This window comes from Accipiter gentilis, chromosome 25, assembly GCF_929443795.1.
Source record: "Accipiter gentilis chromosome 25, bAccGen1.1, whole genome shotgun sequence".
Lineage (NCBI taxonomy): Eukaryota > Metazoa > Chordata > Aves > Accipitriformes > Accipitridae > Astur > Astur gentilis.
In genome coordinates, this window is record NC_064904.1 from 9,687,122 (window position 1) to 9,710,220 (window position 23,099).

A 23,099-nucleotide genomic window follows, 5' to 3' on the forward strand; every position below is an offset into this window, starting at 1 on the left:
ATATTTCCTCTGTGAAATGTTTGGATGAAATTTATCCTTCAAAAGAATTAATATTAGAGGATATTATTTCCCTTCAAAAATACTCATGTGACAGGAGCTTGCAAGGGCAAACAGACCCTTTTTTGCAAGGGTTGGTATTTTTCATTTCTTCAGGTTCTGATCGGAGAAGCAGGCAGTCTTTTTGTTGTGTTTTCTCCTCTGTCCCTGGAACTAGGGCTGTTGACAGATCACTGGAATGCATCCTCAAAAATCCTACAGATGGCAGGGAAAATGTCACTTTAATTACTAGTGAAAAAACAGACTTACGAGAAGCCTAAACAGAAATCTTTTTCTTCCATTACTGGCTGGGATTCATAGCCTTGCTGGAGCGGTCCGATCGCTGCCGTGCCGCTCTGGCTGCAGCGGGCTGCCCTTCAGAAGAAGAGACGCCCCAAGCCAGAGCATCTCCTAGCCCAAAAGGTGGGAGATGAGGAACCGACTCCTGAGGGGAAGGACAGAATCGCGCCCAGATCTGTCTGCGCCTGGCCAGAGGCTGCTGGCTGCCGGACGAGTGAGTACATCAGTGGTTCACGCTCTCGCTGGGAGAGATTTATGTTTCTCCTTAGTCATGCGCTTCTGCAGCAATTTCATTTTTCTTAATGGAACAACTTTGGCCCCTGAGTTCATTCAATAGTTGTAGAAGTCTAAGTGGCAGTTTACGTGGAGGTATTGATGACAGTTTGGCCAAAGCTGCCGTCGAGCACTAAGGTCGGTAGGCCTTGTTTGTGTCGGTGGCGATACTGACGGGCTCATCGGTGGAAGCCAGTCAGGGTACCTTTGTCAGTCAGGATGTTTCACAGCGTTGTGGGTTCCCCTTGGTCTCGTGCTAAAGGTGGAAGTACGGGAAGGTGCCTCCCTTCGACAGAGCCGCTACGCTGTTGGTGTCACCAGACCCTGCAGGCGCTTCCTTGGACCTTGCTTTTTGTCCGTGTTGGTAGGAACGCTTGAGGTCTTGGACTCCGTGAAAAGTGGTTCCTCCCCACCACCTCCACAGTCCCAGCTTAGCGCAGGTTTGTTTCTACCATCTTTTGGCTACCTACAAACTACATTAATTTAGACATTTCCATTCATCTGTAGCGGACATATTTGTACCTTAAAGGCTGCCTGTTTGGGTCTAGTCTGAGGTGCTGAGGTTATAACTGCTAGAATGGTGACCTGTTTTCTGGGTCTCCGTGCAAGTGAACGGGTTTTTAGCACAAGCTTGTAAGAGATGAACGTTTTTAAAATATGACCCGTGGAATTGCCTAGAATAAACATGTAGCCAGAGGGAAGCAAATTCAGCTGCTCTGTGGAGTCTGGCTATCAGCACTATGCGAGCTACGTTTGCTCCAGATTCCAGGTTGTAGGCTAAAGAAGTCTCCTTCAGGCTGTTCGGTCATTGTGGTTAGAAAGCAAAAATTAAAAAGGCTGGATGAGTTCTGCAGCCATGTTAGATTCTCGTAATTTGTCATTGCCTTGCATTGCCCTTGCACCGCAGAGACGTGCTGAAGAGGGAACTGTCTGCTTGAGGCAGCCAGAAGAGAACGCCTCTCTCTACAGAATCGGTTGCCTTGGCTGTTCATTCTGGATTCAGTTTCTCATTAAGATAAATGTCAACATTTTAGGGCTCCTTCCTTCCTGCCCAGCTTCTTCTTTTCAGCAACTTTGATTGACATCATGATTCCCAATTTATGACATCAGTGTATAACCACAGGGGAGGTTATTACGCCAGAGGTCCAAGTGTTTTGGCCTCCTTACAGCACCTAAAAAGAGCAGAAGCTGAGCTCTGAGAGTTTCTGTCTACGGCTCGAGCAGTTGGAGACCAAGCTGACAGGAGGCTCAGTTTAAGTGAAAAGCCCTCTGGCATTTCCCGTATGCACAGCTCCTGTTCGGCAGAAAATCTGGCCACACACAGTGTAGCAGCCTTGGAGAGTCCTGACTATCTCTGACTTCATGAGCACAGCATTGCTTCTGTGCAGAGATCTTTTGGACTAGTTTTGGGTGAGAACACCGCTGCTTTTGTTACCCCGCCATGACAAGCCTGGCCTCTTTCTTTAGAAGTTCAAGCCCAAACAATCTTGACCTTGCAAGAGCGGGACCAAGGGGATTTTAATAATGATAAAACAAACAAAACGAAGCGGCTCCTTGCCTGGCTCCGTACAGCCTTCTCTGCAAGAGACAGCAAAGATACATACTGTCCTCCAAGGGCACTACATTATGCCCTGACGTGGAATATGCCGTATCAAAACACGGGCTTTGGCAGTGCTCGGATGGGGCTGAAGCATAAGCTGAGGCAGTATTTCTTCAAAGAAGCCAAAGTTATTTGTTAAAAGGAAAACCGGAATTGTCAGGCATGTTTATATTTCCCATTCCTGCCCTTCTGCCCTCACCCTAGCCGAAAATGCATCTCTGGGGATGCTGCTGGGGAGGTTTGACCACTGTTATCTCTGAGGACCACAGAAGGGTGCGTGGTCTTCGGAAACACCCTTACTGGTTTGGCTTTTGCACACTGGGTGCGTACGCACTTGCGATTTACTGGTGTCTTTTTTTTTATTTGAAGTTGCGTGTCAAAGTTGTTAAGGAAGAATCACCGATGGCTTTGAACAGATAAGACCGTAACAGGTCTGCAGGGCCTCTCTGCACAGATCTCCTCCCGGCTGCCTGGCAGGCTGCGCCTTCCTGCTTCAGCCTTCGTAGTGACTGGAAACCCTGGTCTGCTGAGGTGTAATAGGAAAAATAAAAGTGCCAGTGGGCTCCTCCCTTTCCGAGAGATGGTACTAACTATCACCCGCCGCTGTCCTCAGAGCGCAATTGGACCCTTCCTTTCCTTGGCTCCCATCTTCACTTGAGGAAGTGTAAGAAAACATAGAATTAAAGTATTTTGTCAATGGTATTTTTTTTTTCCTATTTAGTCTCTGCTTTTTCCTATAGCACGCCCACCCTCCTGTCTTCTTTCTGTTCTTCATTCTTTCCTCTCCTACTTTTTGCCCTTTTCATCTAATTTCCTTTTCTCTCCTTGTTAAAAAAATCCCAAACCTCTGTATTTCTCTCATTTTTCTCTAGTCTCCATTCTGTTACTCCCTTTAGCTCCTGCCAGACCCTTCTGCCACTTGATCCTTTGTTCCAGCCTCTTCTCGTTCTTTCCTCCTCACCCCAAGACTGGATGAAGTGTTGCTAAAGAAATCCAGGGTTTTGGGACTCTCCGGTTGCAGCCCTGCCGCAGCTTCTTTCTCTCGGTCTCCCTGCAGCGTGGACCACACGGGCTGCCCGGGCGGGCGGTGGGTGATGTGCGCTCCTTCACCGCCAGTGCCTCACCTTGGCTGTCTTTTGGGCTGCCATAACAAATCAGAAGTGGGATGTAGACCTTTGCCAAACGGCACCGAAGATCGCAGGGAATGTGTAAGTGGCCAAGCACACGAGCATGGTGATGGGTGAAAACCAAACATCCAGGACTGAGCCCCTCTGAGTTTTGCGAATCTTTCAATCTTGCTTTGCACCTGAATTTGGTAATAGTGTTCTGTGCGCCCCAGCAAGGTGTCCATGAAATTGTACAACTGAAACCCAACTACAGCTTTGGCAAAGCTATGAGTCACATTGCCGTCTGCAGAACAATTTTTTAGAAATAAATGTGTATGTGTATACCGGACATAATATAATGAATTCCTCTCAAGGGTGACTTTCACAAGGCTAAATCACCCCACGCTTAGGAAAAGCCATCCAAAAAAAAGTGTGTAAACCAAGCTATTGTGGACATTTGTTTTCCTTGACAAGAGCCAGGTATTTTTGTGGACAAGCCCACAGGAAAGCCTGCGAGTATCAAGAGAAAGCTCTGAGCAGGACAAATTCAGTGGGAAAAAAATCACCACGAGACTCTTGCTGCAGCGGCATGTAGCTCTGGACATGGCATTGACTCACTGAGAAAAACAACTGGATGACCTTGAGCTCCTGATACGAGAATATTTACAGAGGATGTTGCCCCAGGCTGTGTGACTGTTTTAAGGAAGGCATTCTCTTCCTCCTTCTAACATGAAATCTCTGAAGTGACAAGAAGAGCAGACCTCCGGGCAGTTGTTGCAGCAGGACCCGGAGGGGACAGATCCATCAGGATTTGCCACTCAGCAGGTCTCAGCCAGGAAAGACACGACCCTAGGGACAGCAGTTTTCTTGTGTAGGTCTTCGTCGGGCCATGCAGGAGGCTTTGCAATTAGGGAGAGGTGCATGGGGGAGCGGGAAGGCCAACGGGGCCAGCAGGATGGAGATACGCCCTGGCAGGTCAGGATTTGCCCCTGGGCAAAGAGCAGGTGAACTGACAAGACTAGAGTCTGAGATGATGTATGCGCTCATACAAATGAACAGCTTTAAGTCTCTTAAAAGACATATAGTTCTGATAGCAACGTAGTGTAAGGTTTGTCCCAGCAAAACAATTATTACATGGTTCAGTCATGTCTTTCAGTCAACACAGTGACCTGGTGGACACTTGAGCCCATGAATGTTGATGAAGAAGCCTCCTGGATTCTGATACAACAAAGATTTTTAACACTGCTCTCCTCTGTGCCGTTAGTGGCCAGCGAGATTGGCATCTCTAACAGTACGTAAAATTTCTTCTCCTTTTCTCTCTTGTTTCCTTGTTTCTTTATATAAGAATAAATAAAGCGGCCAATGTAATTGACCAGTAACCTCACATACTCTGCATTTCTGCATCGGTTCTCAAACCACCTCATGTGCAATTAAGCCTCCCAACGCTTTGCAAGGGTAGACGTTACACAAGTTTAGAGCCAGTGCGGTGTTGCAACTTGCCCAAGGACGGTACCTCTGCTCAGGAGGCAGCGCAGGTACGGAGCCGCAAGTGGTGGAAACCACCCCCGTGCCCTACCCGGTTGTTTGCAGTCCTTTCTGGGCAGCTGCCGGGGGCTGGATGTGTCAGTGCTGGGGCATGCCGTGGTTGTAGTTTCAGCTCTTTGTTACGACTGGTGAGTCTCCCTTCAACATCAGGTGCCCCTTTATGCTGTGCAGCCTACATTCCCAGACAAAAGTCTTTGCAGAAGACTTTTTGCTTACTCTAGTTTTTATATCTTAGCCATGGCGTGATTTACATACGTTTCTTTGCCTGTTTGATCTGTGCCTGCTATAAACCTAGCTTAAGGAAATTACATTTTAAAAAACCCAGATCATCAGTGAACTCACGTATGGATTTGCTCTTTTAATCATGTTTTAAGTTCCGGTACAGTTACCATGAAACTTTCTAGTTTAATAAGCATCCTCCTTGCCTTATGCTATCTCCCATATGTTGCATGCGCTGGCCAGTGACCCACACGCTAAAGGATTAGTCAGATGATTGTAATAAGCAAATAGGTTTTATTTTTGCTCATTATTTCTTCATAAGCTTGCTACCTTCAGCAACCCCATCACAAATTATGTGGATGAGTTTCTCCAAGCCACTGTCACTCGGGGGAGACTGCATGTCAGATCTATGGTCTGACACAGTTGTTTCTTTATACAAACAAGATATATTGTGCCTTCTAGGAAATTTAGGATAATTGCTTACAAGAAAGGAGTATAAGCTTTGGTTTCAAACAAATGAGGAGGCCCCTTAGTAATAGGAGGAGCTCCTTTAGGAGACACCTTCTCTGTCTGACGTGAGCTTAGATTAATTAACGGAGTGATTTGGGAAGAGGATGGCACAGACCTGCTATGGGGCAGGGAAGGCACGAGCTGGGCTCTGTGCTAGTGAAGCACGGAAGGGGTGGAGGTTCCCTCCCCCAGCCCTTCAGTAACTCTGTCCCTAATTATTTTTTTAACATCTTGATGATCATTGAAAACAGCAATTATCAGACATGCATTAGCTACCAAGAAACAAGCATGGCCTTGATTAAAAGGCATACATGTTATTACTAGCATGGGTTTTGTTGCTGTCGTGTTATTGTTGTTGTTATTGTTGTAGTATATTTTTATTTGGTACGGAGCTGCAGTAGGCAGCAGCAAGGCTTGACAAGCCGATGGTGAAATTGGTCTCTAGGGTATCAAATCTATGGGCTTGATTGTCGCAACATTCATTCTAGTGGCATAGGCTACTATTGCGGTAAAAATAAGTGGTGTATTGGCTTGAATATACGGAAACCTAAACTTTTCAGAGAAACAGAAAGGAAAATGTAAAGTATTTCTATTAAAAATGGCCTCCACTGCTTTGCTCCATACCTCCTGCACAGGCTGTGCCATGCCCGATCGTCTCCGGCACGGTCCCGCAGTCTGCTTGCTCTGCACCACGGACACGTTTCCCCCGAGACCTCGCACGGCTTCCCAGCCGTACGCACCGCCCCGCAGCCCACCTTCCCCCAGCCACCCTGCCTGCACCTTCCCAAAACCGCCTCTGCACCCAGGGAGAGGGGCTACAGCTTCCTTACCCTTCACGGCATGTGCGGATGGAGGAGGGTCTCGGGGAGTGATTGGAGCGGTGTTAACTGGGACACGGACATATGGAGGGAGGGCCAGAAACCATTTCTGTTCCAGACACAACGTGCACACGCGTGCTAGCTGCCTGGAAACCCACTGCTTGCTGTGGGAGTACGTGGTTGCTGGGGGGTTTTGGGGGTCCAAATTGGATGATGCAGGACTGGGAGGGATCCGTGGGAGATGGACCCGCAGACTGTGAGTTTGAAGAGCCTGTACTCTTGAGAAGTGCCAGTGAAGTTACGATGACCTACATATGGAAGACCTGAGCAGTAACTGCGGTATTTGGTCCCTTGTCGTCCCAGATCCTTGCGGATAGCCAAGTGATACCACTTTGGATACCATCTTTTCCTAGCGGGTGGTGCACGGGAAGAGGCAAAGAGATGTGGAGAGGGGCAGCTCCAGGCTCTGGACCTGCAAAGCAGCTGTTCCCACTGGTGGGGATCACCACCGTGCGGTTCGGGCTGCGCGCGAGAGCTGGCGGGAGGTGACTGGAAGGAGAAGAGCGGGGGGCCAGGGACGGGACTGGGATGTGGGGTGGGGAGGGCAGGTGGCTGGGCAGAAGCAGCAGGGCTGGGAGGCAGCCCGGGGCCCCCCGGGGGCGTGGGGAAGGTGGGCGCGGGGGATGCGGGATGCGAGAGCTCGCAGGGAAACTCGTCTGGGGCGAGGGGCGAAGGAGCAGAAAACGCAGCTTCCCTGCAGCGTTAGCTGGAAATAAGAGTTTCTGCCCTTGCTTCCACCCACAAAAGCACCGATTTTTAACGCCGGTAGACGGGGCCCCCCCCGGCACTCGGGCAGAGGAGGGGTCTGCAGCCGCAGCACTGGCGCTGCTCCAGCCGGGAGCGGTTCGGGGACGCGGCGCGGCCAGTTCGCCGGGCCCCGGCCCAGGAGCCCGGAGGAGCCCGGTGCCGCCGGCCGGTGCCGCGCAGGGTGCGCGGCCGCTTCCCCCCCCCCGCCCCCGCCCCCGCCCCCGCCCCCGCCTCACCTGCGCTGCCCGCGGGGGGACACCGGGCACCGGGCACCGGGCAGGGCGGGCTGCGCCACCCCCCCCCCCCCCCGGCGGAGGCTGCGCGGGGCGGGGCGGCCCCGCCGCGCGTGGGAGCGGAGCCGAGCGGAGCCGAGCGGAGCGGATCGGGGCGGGCGGCAGCGGCGCTTTGTCCTGCCCACACACACACACCCACACACACACACGCACGCACACGCACACAGAGGCACAGACACGCAGCGCAGCCGGGCGGGAGCCGGCAACATGGCCGGGCCGGCGGAGGGGCTGCCCGCCGCCGCGCTGCCCGGCTAACGCCGCGGGGCCCGGCGCTGCGAGTGGGGCGGCGCCGCCGCCGGAGCCGCCCGCACCCCGGACCCCGGACCCGGTGCCGGTGCCGGTGTCGGCCGCCGCCGCGCCCCGCCGGGAAGATGAGGTGAGTGCGGGCGGGCCGGGGATGCGCAGCGCCGAGCGCCGCGGGCAGGGAGCCCCGCCGAGCCTGCCCGCCGGCCCGGGGACGGGGACGGGGACGGGGACGGGGGGGTCCGCGGTTCCCCCCGCGGTGGTGTCACGCCGTGGGGGGTGGGGATTTCCTCCGCGGGTGGAAGGCGGAGGAGAGGTTAAGCAATGCGGCGCTTCCTAGTCCTTCACCGGATGGATAATACGAGTGGGTGGTGACATTTTTGGCATGTTTGACTGTCAGTGCCTAAATCCGTATGACAGATTATCTCGGCGGTTACAAAAGGCTGTAAGCGCTTTCAAAATAGTGCTGCCATGGACAGCCGGGGATCCTGCTTAGTGCTGCCGTGCCTTACAGCCCGGAGGGAACGGGAGGCGAGCCGCGGACGAAGTGAGGGCAACGCGCGGGGCTGGGGAGAGGAGTTCCTGAGGGCAGGAGAGGGCCGGTCTCTGCCGGGCGTCCAGCGTAGGTCGTGCCCGATCTCCCGGAGTCTCTCCCTCGTCAGGCACCGAGTGCTCCAACTCGTAGTTTTCCCGAGGTCAGTTTGTCCATTGTGAATGTGAAAAGCAAAAAACCAACCCAATCCCCAGATTTCCTGCAGCCGGATAAGTGCCTGGTGGAAGGGTGGAAGGGAGGAAGGAAGGAAGGAAGGGAGGGAGGGAGGAAGGAAGGAAGGAAGGAAGGAAGGAAAGAAGGAGCGAAGGAAGGAAGGTGTTATTTGCTTTGGTTCGTACTCTTCCAAACCTCTCTCTTTCCTCATTTATTCAAGAGTTCACTTGAGCTGTCACTATCTCAGAGCAACCCAGCCTCTGATTCATCTTCTAACACTAGTGATTCTTTCCACTTAATTATTATCTTTAGCAAAGCAAAACCGCTTTGGGAAACCTTAAAAATAGAAGTAACAGTTTGAAGACAGATACCTTTCTGTGGTGCCTGATCCCTGAATTGCAAGGTTGGCGTTGCTCCTAGAAGTACAGTGGAAGTCTAAAAACCTTCGTCTGCATTTACAGCTACATGTACGCCTGGCACTGTCATGTGCGTCAAAGGCTTGGAGCTGCATCGGTTTATTTAGTCATTTATGCTGCCATTAGTTTTCTTCATTTGCTTAAAATTAAGTCCTTGGGGGGGGGGGGCCAAAAGCACACAAGCCTGCAGTGTCACGCGACCGGTGGCCTAGACCCCTCTGGTCTCCTCACAAAAAGTGCATCTGCATCAGTCTCACCCAGTCTGATCACGACGCTGCTCAGAGACCTCCAGAGATAAGTCATCAGCCACAACAGACGGCAGTGAAGGTTTCCCTTGCTCCCTCCCGTTCAGTTAGTAGCCCAGTTGGTAGAGCCCTTCCCCATGAAGAGGGGTTGGTAGAGCTCTTCCCCCATGGAGAAGGAAAGCTGACTCTGACTCATAAGCACATCTTTCCCCCCCCCCCGAGGAGGCACCACGGGCTAGTTGGAAGGCCGCAACAATTTTGAGTTTCTCCCACTGAAGGAACCCTGCTCCATACGAACATCTGCAGTTGGTGGTTGTGCTTTTGCTCGGAAGAGGCGGCAGGAAAGGGGGAGACCCGTGAAAACAGCCTATGAATTAGGGTAGCGTAATGCATCCAAAGGAATCCCCATCGTGAGAGCTAGGGCACTCTCAGAGGACGGGTGAGCTAGCTACAGGGCATTTTGGAAAGAAAAAGCAGCTTCACTCCAGGAGGGGCTTCAGGGCTTCCCCATATCCTCACTTTTGATGATGATGGGTGGGATGCCTCTCCAGGTTGGACGCCTAATGCCAGACTGCGCCTGGTCTCGGTGGGGGGGCCAGCACCCAAAGTTAGTCCCTGTGTGCTGCTGGGCGCTTCTTTGTACAGCTGCCCTTTCCCATTTTCCCCATATGACGCTTGGCATCTGCAGGTGTATCACACTTAAAATAGTCTTTTCTTATTAAAGCCACTTTTATACTTTAATGTACGTGCTTGTTTGGGGTTTTTTTTGAATGAATTCCTGTTTTTAAAGGTTTCCATTACTGATTTTTTTTTTTCCCCCTGCATATACAGACATTACTGAATAGGTTGTACTTGTCAGTAAATAAGTCTGCAAATCACCTAAAACCTTTTTCGGTAACAATTCTTGTTTAATAAATATGGGCTATATAGCTCCAAAAGACCCTGCCAGGCTATACAATCATTTAATAAAAACCTTCTTAAAACATTTGCTTAGCCATGTGTGTCTTATTTATATTGCTTTTTGTGGTGAATAGATTACAGTGCTATTCTTTGCACAGTTGCATTTATGTGATGGTTTCCATTTTTTGATAATTTCTTTGTGTCTTCACTTCAAAGGTATAAAGTGTGTGTACAGTGGGTATACCACAGGTCTTAGTAATAAAACAGGTTATAATAGATGTTCTGTCTCAAAAGTGGATTAGGATTCCTGGGTGGAAAATGCTCAAGTGCAGAGGTGTTATTACTTCTTAGTATATAAAAATACTGCTTTAGTACAACAAATGTTGAGGTTATTCTACAGCAGATACTTATTCATTCTTGGAAGTAACAGAATTAGCTCATATTTGGGAAACTGTCTATGAATATTGCTGTAGATGAAAATAAGATTTTTACATTCTGTCAACAGAGGTGTAACCTCACATTTCTTAGTCATACATGTAGTTTATAAAGCATCTGTGTTTCAGTGGTTTCTGTTCTTAAAAATAAAAACCAGCTATAGTGTTTTGGGTGTATCCCTGAAAAAATCTTCACTGTCTCTCTCTTTGCCATGACTGTGGTGAGTGTAAGTTGGCTCTCTGTGCTGCGGTCCTGAGGCAGTGATGTGGGGGAAAACCTCCCACTTTAAGCACTTGGTTTTTCCAAAACAGAACATACAGTGAATATCCAGAGCTGGAAACAACCTTTAAACAAGATTATTCAGATTAAAACTGTACCTCCTTACTCTTTTGTCGTAACATGCTTCAATCCAACCCAAAGTAATGAGTGCAGTACAGAAGTTTCTGGGGAAAATGGTGTCCCTTAGCACCTTAACATTTATAGAGTTCTCTAGCTAAAGTCAGCCTTTTTGTTCTGACATTTCTGTATAGCTGCCAACTGGAAATCCTAAAAAGCTCTTGTGTTTAGCCCTAATTTAAGGGGATGGAGCAACACCCTGAGAAAAAGAGAACTGACTATTCATACTATAAACCTGTTTTAATAACAGGAAGCGTCTATACATCCTTCTTCTTAAACCTTTTGTTTTCAGACATAAGCAAGTAAGGTCTTTAAATTTGTTCCAAGAAACACAATGTATCGAGCATTTCATTGTCTTCCACATTTTACATTCATTAAGCAGTTCATGAGATAACTCAAGAGTTTTGCCAATGCTTTTAGTTTGCTTGGAGGGTAACCAGCAGAGCTGTATGTACGCAGTGTTATTTTCTAAGTTTTCTTTTTCTTTACTGTTTCTTTCTGTTTGCATCTGTAACAAATTAGAGAGAATGTGTTGGTTTTGCTTATGATGTCATCAGAATTGGGGTTACCGACCTCACTGGACTAGTGGCCTGTGTTGCCCAGTGTACTGTCTCCTGCAGGAGAGTAGTAGTGTCCCCTGAGATGGATAATAGAATCAAGTTGTCTATAAAGTTTCATTTAACCTTGTCACTTAGTAATTGGTTTCTGAGCTGGAGCAATATGCTTGTAACTTAGCTAATTTTTGTTTAATTTGAAAACTTTGTCTTGCCATGTTCTGACTCCCGCCGGGTGCCTTGGCGTTGCGGCGTGCATGGCTGTGGGTTCCTGGGGGCGGTTGGGAGTTGGCACACCACCTTCTGCAGTCACGCCTTTGGGTATGTTTAGGTTTGCAGCCTTTCAAGCCAAATCTGTGCTACACAGTTCTGCCAGTGTCACTCGATGAGAAAACACCCAGCCCTTTGGCTGTCATGGTTTCGTCAGCAAAATCCCAAGTGTGGATACTATGCTGCTGACAGAAAATTGCTTTTGTTAGCTCAGCTTAGATCTTTAGAGGGGTAGTTTAGCTCTAGCTGCAGACAAACTCCTTTGTCAGCAAATTTTGGACCTCCGCTGAAGGTTGCACCATGCTGGCTACGGCCATGCAAAGGCAGTGGCCGGGGCTCGTTGGGAACCGAGCGATGCTGGATTTCCTTCAACATACCCTACTGTCAGGACATGTGAACAGGCAGGCCAGTTGTTCTTTTATACTAATTGTTGTTCTGTATACTTAAAAAATAAACTTATTTTCCCCTCTCTAAAATAAAACATAAACTCTGGATGGGTTTTTTTGTGCATTCCCTCTTTTTCGGAGTATTTTGTCTTGTATTCCTGTAGTGGTATAATCAAGGCTGAAGGTAATCTTTCAAGTGTGTGCAGGTCTTTTTAACTCAATATTGTGGTTTTGTGTGGCATTTCACTTTGCCGGATCACTCAGACTGTATTAAACAACAGACACCCTAATGCAGAACAGCTTCGTTAGAAGTGTGTTGCGATTAAAGGTGCCTGCATAGTCTTGCTTTGTACTTGGCTAGGTGCTTCCTTTGGACAGTACAATACTTCCCTCTTTGTAAGTATTTAAGTATTTCTTGTAAGAAATCATCAAAATCTTTCCAAAAGTGCAAACACAGTTCAGGCTCAAATGATCTCCTGTGTCTTGCAAGTTAGCAATTTTGTGATTTCTTTCCTTTATTTCTGGCTATCTGTCGTAGTTTCTCCCAGTTCTGGGCACTGTGTAAGGAGCAGTATTGAACCTCTTTAGAAAAGATTTCTAAAGCTGCTGCCAAAATAAAATGAATCCTGACTAATGTTCAATCCTAATAATTACAGAATTAAAATAAGTTGAATGAACTATAGCTTTTCTTTATCTGAGAAGGTCACTACAGATATTTCAAGTTTCTTTGCTGAATCTGACTTTTAGTATCATCTTATCTGCTTTCTATTTATGTTTTACAAAAAATACTAGCTGATGTTTCAGTATTGTCCTTCATTGCAATAGATAAACAGTAAAAACCACGCCAGTGTACATTGATATTCCTCCTACAAGAGAATGGGGAGTTTCAGGATATGTTTTCTGTTTTCTTCACAGCCATTGCAAACCACTAGGGATCCACAGTGCTTCCCCCGCTTTTTCTTTTCCTAGGTTCAGTTTCTCAGAAGCAGGGAGGAGAGGTGGAGTAGCTGTGCCACCGTTTCTTCATCTCACCCTGTTGTTCGCCCTTAGGCAGATTTCATCCGCAGTCACCTACCCAAGACTTCCATTTCATCTGCTTTTTGATCTAATGCGCCATAACGAGGGGGAGCGACCGAAAGCCGTCCTGCTACAGCTCAGAGCTTCCACCAAGACGCGTGTGAGCCGCGCGCCAGAAAAGCCCCCATCCCTGCAGGAGTACGGCCGTAATGCAGCCCAGGGAGAAGACACCAGACCTCCAGCCAGGCTGCCCCCAGGCCCCCAGGGTGTTAGTCATGGCAGCGCACAGCCTTGCTTGGGTTAATCTACCTTGTTCCTGGCTAATTAGCCCACGGGGAGCTTTGCAGTGTAAGGATAGGCTGTTTCCCAGTACTCGGGCTAGCGGAGGCGTTTCTAGCCTGCACTGGAAGAAGCAGAGTAACCTGATGGTTCATCCGGCACGTTCTCCCGGTGATGGTTCTGTGTTCATGGGTGTGCACGCATGTCACCCAGTAACACTCAAAGTGTGCTTCGGTCTGGGTTGTGACCGTGCAAAATTGAAAACAGTTTAAATTTGGTCTTTTTTTTTTTTTTTTTTTTTCTTTTTCATTTCTGGGGTATTTAGCACTGCAGAATGTTTCTTCCCGTGAGACTTCGCGTTTTTGCATTGAGCAAACACTCCGAATGGTATTGACAGTCTTTCCAAGACTATTCTTCATTTGAAAGTTATAAAAGCATTAAGAATATCTGTTTTTGTTAATCACAGGAGACAGACTGGGCAAGTCCTTACCAAAAATTTGAGCCAGGAAACCTCCTTCACATTTCTGACTATCCAAAGTGCCATTCTGTAACATCACAACAACTAGTGAAGCATTACATTTCACTGGATATTTCACAGTCCTGGAGTGGGAGAGACATGTGGGGGCCAGAAACTTTTGATTTTCCTTCTTGATGTAGGCATTCAAGCCTTACATTTGTTTCAAGTTCAGTGTTAGTTTATACGTTTTTTTTCTGAGTTCTCGTTCCTGCTCCCCTCAGCTGTGCCAATTTAGCCATTTGTGGTTTGGTAGGGTGAACCAGATCATGAAGTCTTTACACACAAAGGCAGAATAAAAGAAAATTCACACTTTCCATACACAAAGGGTGTATATATAGGGTGGGAGCAAGCAGGAGGTTGAAAGATTGAGACAGTGCTCCCTGGCACCACCAGTAATGCTCAGGAAACTGTTTCTCCAGGGAATGCTATTACTATGAATTAAAATTTAGCTTTTACTGAGATGCTACTCCTGCTCTTCCTCTTACCCACGGCAGACCCTCCAACTCAGGCTTCCCAGTGGCTGGACTACAAACTGTGTAGCCTAGCTGGTAGTATGGATGAACATTTTTTAACTACTACCCATGATGCCTGTCCAGAAAAAGGTATTTTTCACCTGAGTTCATGATGGAGGTGTTTTTCCCCCCTGAGTTATATATACTGTTGACCAGGAATTCAACACCTTTCTTCTCATCGCTAAACCCCCCTTCCTGCCTGAATTTCCTGTGGGCTTTCGTGCAATCACCCTGATAGCACTGAGGCCGGGCGTCTTTCATAGAATCACAGAGTCACAGAATGGTTTGGGTCAGAAGGGACCTTTAAAGATCATCTAATCCAACCCCGCTGCCATGGGCAGGGACACCTTTCACTAGACCAGGTTGCTCAAAGCCCCATCCAGGGTTGGGTCATCCACAACTTCTCTGGCCAACCTGTTCCAGTCTCTCGACACTCTCATCATAAAAAATTTCTTCCTTATGTCTAATGTGAACCTACCCTTTTTCAGTTTAAACCCGTTGCCCCTTGTTCTGTCACTACAGGTCCTGGTAAAAAAGTCTCCATCTTTCTTATAAGCCCCCTTTAAGTACTGAAAGGTTGCACTAAGGTCTCCCTGGAGCCTTTTATTCTCCAGGCCAGTCCCTCAGCCTTTCTTCACAGGGGAGGTGCTCCAGCCCTCTGACCATCTTTGTGGCCCTCCTCTGGACTCGCTCCGACAGGTCCATGTCCTTCTTATGTTGGGAGCCCTGGAGCTGCATGCAGCGCTCCAGGTGGGCTCTCAAGAGAGCAGAGTAGAGGGGGAGAATCACCTCCCTCGACCTGCTGGCCACGCTTCTTTTGATCCAGCCCAGGGTACAGTTGGCTTTCTGGGCTGCGAGTGCACATTGCCAGCTCGTGTCCGTGTGGTGCTTTATTCTCTGGAAACCCCTCGCCATTGAGTGCAGATCTCGTTTAGGTGAGCAATTCATCTCTCAGGCAGTAGGTGTCATTCCTGTAACTTGAGCTCTCATAGTTTTCTTGTCTTTCTTCAGCTTCACATAGGTACCAGGATGGATAGACATGTTTGTCCTGGTTTCAGCTGGGATAGAGTTAATTGTCTTCCTAGTAGCTGCTATAGTCTTGGATTCAGTATGAGAAGAATGTTGATAACACACTGATGTTTTCAGCTCTTGCTAAGTAATGTTTAGACTAAGTCAAGGATTTTTCAGCTTCTCACGCCCAGCCAGCAAGAAGGCTGGAGGGGCACAAGAAGTTGGGAGGGGACACAGCCAGGGCAGCTGACCCAAACTGGCCAAAGGGGTATTCCATACCATGGGATGTCATGTCCAGTGTATAAACTGGGGGTGTTGGCCTGGGGGGATGGCTGTTTGGGAACTAACTGGGCATCGGTCAGCGAGGGGTGAGCAATTGCATTGTGCATCGCTTGTTTTGTATGTTCCAATATTACTATTGTAATTTTATTCTTGTTGTTATTATCATGATTAGTTTCGTCCTTTCTGTTCTGTTAACCTGTTCTTACCTCAACCCATGAGTTTTACTTGTTTTTTCATGATTCTATCCCCCATCCCACTGGGGCTGGGGCCGGGCGGAGGGGGAGTGAGCGGTGGCGTGGTGCTTAGTTACCAGCTGGGGTTAAACCACGACAATGTTTTTCTGTGATTTACTGGGGGGAGGTGGGGGGGGGGAAGCAAGCTGTGTAGAGAAACTTGGCTTAATGTAGTACTGTAGCTTGCCACAGGTGCAGGCACGGGTGGATGCTCCAGCAAGGAGGACATGGCAGTTTGGGTCCGGCTTTGCAGCGAGTCTGTTCAGGCCTGGTCCTTGTCGTTGTGGTGAGCTCCACGGTGCAGATATGCCGTGCTTCCTCGTGTGGTCTGCGCCTGCTAAATCTCTTAACCTTTTTGGCTTCATTTCTTTATCTGCTGGAGGATGACAGTACTTACCTGAGAGGGAATTAAGATGATTAAATAGCTAGGTCTCAGTCTAGCATAGGATTTAAGGATATGCTTAACTTTGGTCCTGTTGAAGTCCTTGCTTTGCTAGAATGGAATCTCCTGTTCAAAAAGCATTTCTGAGGATGACAAGCATATTTATACTAAGTGCTAAGCATTATAGTAAAGTTCCTTGTATATTGCCGACCTTCATTCCTTCCTCTTCTTTCTTCTTTTCCCTTTCCCATCATTCGCTGCTGCTTAGCCAGCATGTGCATTGCTTCCTCCTTGTGCTTCCTGCCTTTATCCCTCATCAGTAAGCCACTCCCTCAGTAACGAGGAGATCTAGAAAATACACTGAAATGGTATTAGCAAAAAGTAGGGCCGTGGTCACCGTAATCCCTTTAATTGCATGCTGTATCCTTTTTTTTTTTTCTGTAGCTGTACACAGATGAGGAGGTTGGCTGCAGTGATGTTGTATGCGTGTATGTTTGCATGCAGCGGGAACAGCTAAACACAACCAGGGCTGTTGAATGCTCATGATTCAAATGAAAAAGCTGTAATCGGAAACAAGTCTGTTACACGTGTGCTGGATGAGTAGGAATATATCTTCAGCACTGAATAGACCAGCACTGCCTAATTTGTGGTTTGTGGTCCAGAGGACATCAAAAGAGAGTTCAAAAATGCCTACAAAAACCTTCAAAAATCAGAAACAAGGAAGTTAAAATCATCCACATATGCACATATTTTCATGCAGTTTGTATGTATGTACCCATGCCCATTAGCTCCTTACTGTTCTTATTACCTAGTTAAAATGTTTTTTATACTAAACTTACCATTTTATTAAATGACTGTGTTTTGTCTGTCACTCTCGTTCCCACCTGCCAAACAGTACTGGGATTTGAGATAATCTGTGAATTCCTTTTTGAAAAGGATTTGTGAATTAAAATGAGAGAAATACTGGACTAGCATATTTTGACAGAATGAGGTAACTTTAATATTCTGACTTTGTCATGCATTAGTGTTGAGCGCTGCAATACATTTGCATGCTAATCTTTCTATTAAATAACTAAATACATCACCTAGGTGAATCTAAGTCAATTTTTGATCCCACAGCTGTTATGTTGAGAAGTAAGGGTCTGAATCACCCAAATAAAGCAGCCTTGCTATTCTCAGGCAATTCGTTTCTTTGACTAGACAGATAAGTGGAAGAGAGACAACATGGACTTATATATTCATTTTATCCGTATGCTTAATAAAATGTCCTATATCTGTCCCTGTTTGTTGTTTGCAACTCACAACACCGTTTTACGACTCCGCCGGTAGCCCAGCGATGGATCCTCCCTATACTCCACTGGTAGCCTGGCGTTGTGATGGATCCTCCCAGAGCCTGACCTGCTGACTCTTGGCATTGTATCTATTTGTTTTAATTGGCGTTGAGCTGTCAAACGCTAGTTCACAGCGTATGAATCACACACAACTGCCACCGAGATTGCCGTGGTGAGTGGTGATCCCCGGGGCAGTCTAGCTCATCGCACACCCAGGAGCAGACCAGAGCAGTGCCTTGCTCTACCTGCAAGTCAGCCTGGAGACGGCCATCCCCCTCCATCCTCGGGGATTTCAGCTGCCCACCTCTAATGCGGGAGGCAGGACGAAAGCCGGCTGATGCTATAGCATTAAGGTCCTAATCTTGAAAAGCCTTGTACACATTCTTGACCTTATTACTGGGAACAGCATCCTTGATGTTTGTGAACCTAATGACCGTTGTGATAAGACCACTGACCGTAATAAATTTAAGTACATGTGCAAGTATTGACAGGATTGGGGTCTGATGGAGCGATGAAGGCTTGCTTCTTCATGTGAAGGCTGAGCTCAGCAGGGGAAATTTTGTAGCTTTTAGGAAGGGAGCCAAAAGCTACCCTACTCCTCTCCTCTGTGTGGAAGTCCTCACTTTTAACATACACAAACAGGAACGTAATCATCTCTTGTTTAAAATACTCCTCCCCCAAATGAACAATTGTTAATGGGAAATCTGGCAGTAAGTCAAAAACAACCCCTGCCCTCAGAGGAGCGGAGGAGGCAGGCGGGTGGTACAAGGAGTAGGTTTGCTGAGAAGCGGTGGGGAACGCTGGGGCTGGTGGAGCCGTCCTGGTGAGGCAGGTGAGGTGGGTCCTTCCCTTTTGGGGATTCATGAGCAAAAATGGAAATAAGCGAACAGAAAGATGGGCAGTGTTTAGCATAACTGAGGAGTGTGTGTGTGTGTGGGGGGGTGTCCCACTGGGCCTGTCGTGTTGACCCCAGGGAACGCCCCTTCGTTTTGTGGTCCTCAAGATGTTGCCCAAGGATGAGCTGCAAGGGCCTGCTTGTCTCTTCTGTCCTGTGTTGCTAAACAAAAATAGTGCCAGAACTGCGTGACTGCAACTCTTCGCAGGATCTCAAAAACCCTGAGCCAGCATACTATTTTAAAATTTCATGGTATTAAATATGAGAGTGTTACAGAAATAGCAGAGGGGAGACTGAGCCAGGCAGCAAGCTAGGGAAGATGGAAATGAGTTTGGAAGAGCAATAAATGCACGCAAGGACATGTCTCAAGCTATGCAGCTTGTTTGGAGGTGTGTGGGGTAAATGCCTTGCATCGTGCATTTAGCTGTCCTGAGTGTGGCGGGGGCTCTGGCGTCGGTACTGGTGCGGGTCCGGTTTAGTCAGTGCTCCCAGTCTGAAAGCAAAGCAGCATTGTTTTCGGCTGGCTCCATCCCCTGAACCGGTTCACCATGGAGCTGTGTAAATGTCTGTCAGCATCGCAGCGGCAGCGGTGCGGGGAGCGGCAGGGAAGGCTGTGGCGGGGCCAGGGCGCATCGGGGCAGCCCAAGTGGAAATGGTGCTCCAAGTCCGACCCTCCTCTCAGTGGTGACTTCGTGCTTCTGGGAGCTCAAATTTAAATCACTGCACGGTCTGATTAACCCAGTGGTTTGCTAAGGATTTCCCTGCTAAATTGCTAAAACAATAGTCCTTCTTCCTTACTCAGGAATGCTTTCTATGGCCTCTTATTCTTGACGCTGGTCTCCAGTCTTTGATCTCTTTGGTCAGTCTGTCACTGCAGACTTAGTTGCACCCTGATACCAGCTGTCATCTGTTATTGCCATCATGGTCTGTTCATCATCCTTTTGCTTTGGAGGTTTGGACACCTTTTGTGACCCTTAAAAGATGATAATCCTGAGTGGACACCGCAAAACAAACAACCCAGCTAAAGGTTCCCTGAGCAAACATTTTAGAGGTATCCTTGGGTATTAGAGGCTATGGTTAAGCCTGACCTTGCTGGAGTCCTCACCTTCTATTTGAATGCAGTGGGATTATAATCTAATATCAATTTCCATCTCTGATTCCCCAACACCCATGTCAATATGATAGGCCTGAACTGCAGTTCAGCTTCACAGATGGTACCTGCATCGCAGAAAATATCAGATGACTAGTGCCCTAAATACGACAGAGTGCATTTGTCTACATATCTGTATATACAGAAAAATCTCTTTAATGGTAAAAAGCATAGTCATGTAAAAGGAATGTGAATGGAGTATGCTAGAAGACTCAGTGGTGACTTTTTAAAGTGTTGGAGCAGGGTAAGCAAAATTAGAATATGACCTTAAAACTGTGAAATAAACGTGACAAGTGACTTTAACACATCTGCCTGAAGAAGTGGGCTTTTATGATTTTTGTTGTTTTATTAAAAACAACTTTGATAGCTGCTGTGTTTTCCTAATAGTACAAAACACATCAAATATTTTAGTGGCCTGCTATTTAAAAAATAACCGCATCAAATGCCTCAGTTTCCTTCAGGACATGCATTTCTCATGGTTCGTCAACATCTGTTCAGATATTGCAGGAGGATGGAGAGGTGAAGACTTGCAGGGTCTGATTCTCTCTCTCCAGCCCCTGGGCTCCAGAGGAACTATAGTAAAGATGGAGAGACAGGGGAGAGCAGTCATGGAGACTGAGCATGCAGCAGCCCTGCCAACCTGTCCTCAGCAGGATACACAACTTCTAGTACCCCTTTCCTGGGGAATGAATTCACTGACAGCTCAAAACTGTTGATTTTGGGCGGAGTTCTCCAGCATCTCTTCTGCTGTCTCTCTCTATTCTAAAGCTGTCTGCACAAGGATGTGAAGGAAAACTAATCCAAATCACCAAAAATGTGAATGTAAAGTAAATTAGGTAAACTAAATTAAACCATTATATATGTTCTCTGATTCAGCATTCAAGTGACCTTAATTTGATTAAGCTTAATTCACATCAAAGTAAATTATACTAAATACGAAATAGGGTTGATTTAATTAATAATGAGTGTGTCTGCAGGGATCTAATGTGGTTTGATTCATTACAGAAATGTTAATTCAGATTACCCTTCTAGAGTTTTCTCATGTAGATAAACCCTACAGGACAGTTTATTAGTTATGCCTAAACTGGTGTAACTGTGTGTTTATTCCCCCTGGCTCGAGAAGGACCTTCCCACCGCTCTCCTTGTGTGGGACTTCATGAGCATTTTGTTGTGGGATGTCTTGTTAATTTGTTAATCCAGCTAAAGCAAATTCATCAGTTTTCTGTTGGATTAGCCGGCTTTTGACCTGGTTTGTGGCTGCACGGTGCTCCACAGGCTAAAGGCAGGAGTGTGAATGTGTGATCAAGGCGGAGAGGGTGGGGACTCGTTTCACCTCTGGTCAACCCTTTTTTGTTTGATTTGCTCAGTGTTTAGGTACAACTGTCATGTATTACTTGGCTGTGGCTTGTACTGTTTTCGTTTAGCTTTTTGTCTCCTTTGTGCCTACCTATGTAGGACTACAGCATGTACCTTCTGAATAGCCATCACCTAAGTAGCTTGTGCTTTCAATATACACAAGCTCTACTGACCCACTTTCTTACTGCTTTTCTTCCTCTTCTGTCCATGGCTTTAAAGTTCTGTGAGCGTATTTTTTGCCATATGGTTATTATAGGAACGGATACATTATAATTGCAAAGACCGGATAACTGGAATGGCTGCAAGTTTTTGCATAGGGTGTTTTTTAAGGACTTGTTTTGTTTTCAAAGGATTGTGAAAAAAAAAAAAAATCCTATTTCATAGTGCCGTGCTTCAAGTGTAAAATAAGTAGCAGAACTGAAGCACCTAATAATTTTCAACAATTTGCCAAGTTGAAAGTATTGGAGAGGCTTCAGGAGAAGAAGAGATAATAAATACAAACTAGATATAGCAAAGTTTATCTAATTCCGCAGCTTTTTTTTCCTTTCTTTCTCTGAAGCTGAGTAAACTGGTATTTGAAAAATAGAGAGATGACCTGAAACCTGGCCTGAACTTTAACATGAACCCTAACTTTGATGCAAAACTGTCTGAACTTTGGGAGGCTGGAAGGAATATGATATTGTGCTTCAAAATTTGCTTGAAATCTATCCCCAGTGTACTAGGAAATGCTGGCTGTCCCTGTTAGCATCTTCACACCTAGTTTCAGCCTGCACAAGGAATCACTCCAAAATAGTGGCCAAAGGGGTGCTGTCAGCCTCTAGAAGCTTCCTGTGATTATTTGGTTCATTCTGTCTGGAAACCAGGCTTTGAAACCACCGAGCTGTGCCCATCTCATCCTGTTTTAATATCAGCACACCCAGACACATAAACAATGTGCTTCTTCATGAGGCGATGAAAATCAATGAGGCTTTGAAAAGACATGCTCTTTAAAGTCATGGCCTTATTTGGGAAGTTGCAAGAAGCTTGGCTGTCACAAGAGAATATTTTGGCTCCGTGACAGTTTCCTTTATACGGTTCTTCAGCGAGGAATCTCCTGTGTTTGTGCAGCGATAACTTGCAAGTGTTGCGTGCCTTTTTTCCCCTCCCCAGGAATATTTGCTGGAGGAGAACTCGGTATGTTGGTCAAAAGAGGCCAAAGACCCCTTTGGACCTCTGTCTGGTCCAAAGTATGTAGAGAAAGCAGGTTTTCAAAAGTAAAATGAAAAATTCCTGGTATTTCCGTATTCCTGAGCAAATTCACATATGTTTTTATTATAACTATGTCTCTATACCCTTTTTTTTTTTAACTACTCATTTGTTGAGTGCTACCTTCCGTTTATGTAAGCGTGGGATTGTTTAGGAATAATCTAGTCTGCTATCACCCTTTTGTTCCTTACAGTCCTTGGGAACATTTCCTTTATGTTCCTGATGCCTTGGAACTGTGGTGGATTAAAAGAGCCAGCATGATAAAGTTAAATAATAAACTGAAGGGAAGGCGTCAGAGACAGAAGCATTTTAGACTTGGAGTTGTATGGGGAGAATGAGAGCGGAGAGAGAAGATTATCACAGCAGCATTTTGAAATGGTTTCAGAAGAAGTAGCTGAAAGAGAAAGAGGGCTTAGAGAAGAAAGTTGTGATTATAAGCTAAAAATCACTGTGGATGTTGCTGAATCCCCTGTCCGTATGATAAACCAGTGGAATATAAAAATATAGCAGAGACTTAAGCTGCACAATTTAGTGAAGTCCTGAGGGAAGAGGAACTCCAGGCCACACTGATGTTGGAGAGCTGGGGCACAACGATGAGCAGTGCCGTATGGATCTGTCATGACACTGATACCAGAAAGGACACCCTCGAGCATCAACAATACTGTTAAATAATAATAGTTTTTGGAGAGGTTGAGAAGTCAAGGGACAGAAGGTGAGGTCAGCACACTCTGGTTGTGGGAGTAATATCTATCCTTCAGATTTTATGTCCCACGAAGGGTACAAAATATCCTTCTCCCCAGGATATTGGATCCTCTCCTCCACTGTCTTTAC

The 23,099-nt window shown here is 47.0% G+C and overlaps 1 protein-coding gene across 1 annotated transcript in view; it reads left to right on the top strand.

Moving 5' to 3' along the window:
• The first annotated feature begins 7,834 nt into the window (after positions 1-7,834).
• The window catches only part of EVL (Enah/Vasp-like), a 159,421-nt gene continuing 144,156 nt past the window's right edge, over positions 7,835-23,099 (top strand). The window contains exon 1 of the mRNA XM_049828921.1: positions 7,835-7,883. Within this exon, the coding sequence (XP_049684878.1) occupies positions 7,879-7,883 (5 nt within the window). The 5' untranslated portion in view covers positions 7,835-7,878. The remainder of the gene's footprint in view (positions 7,884-23,099) is intronic.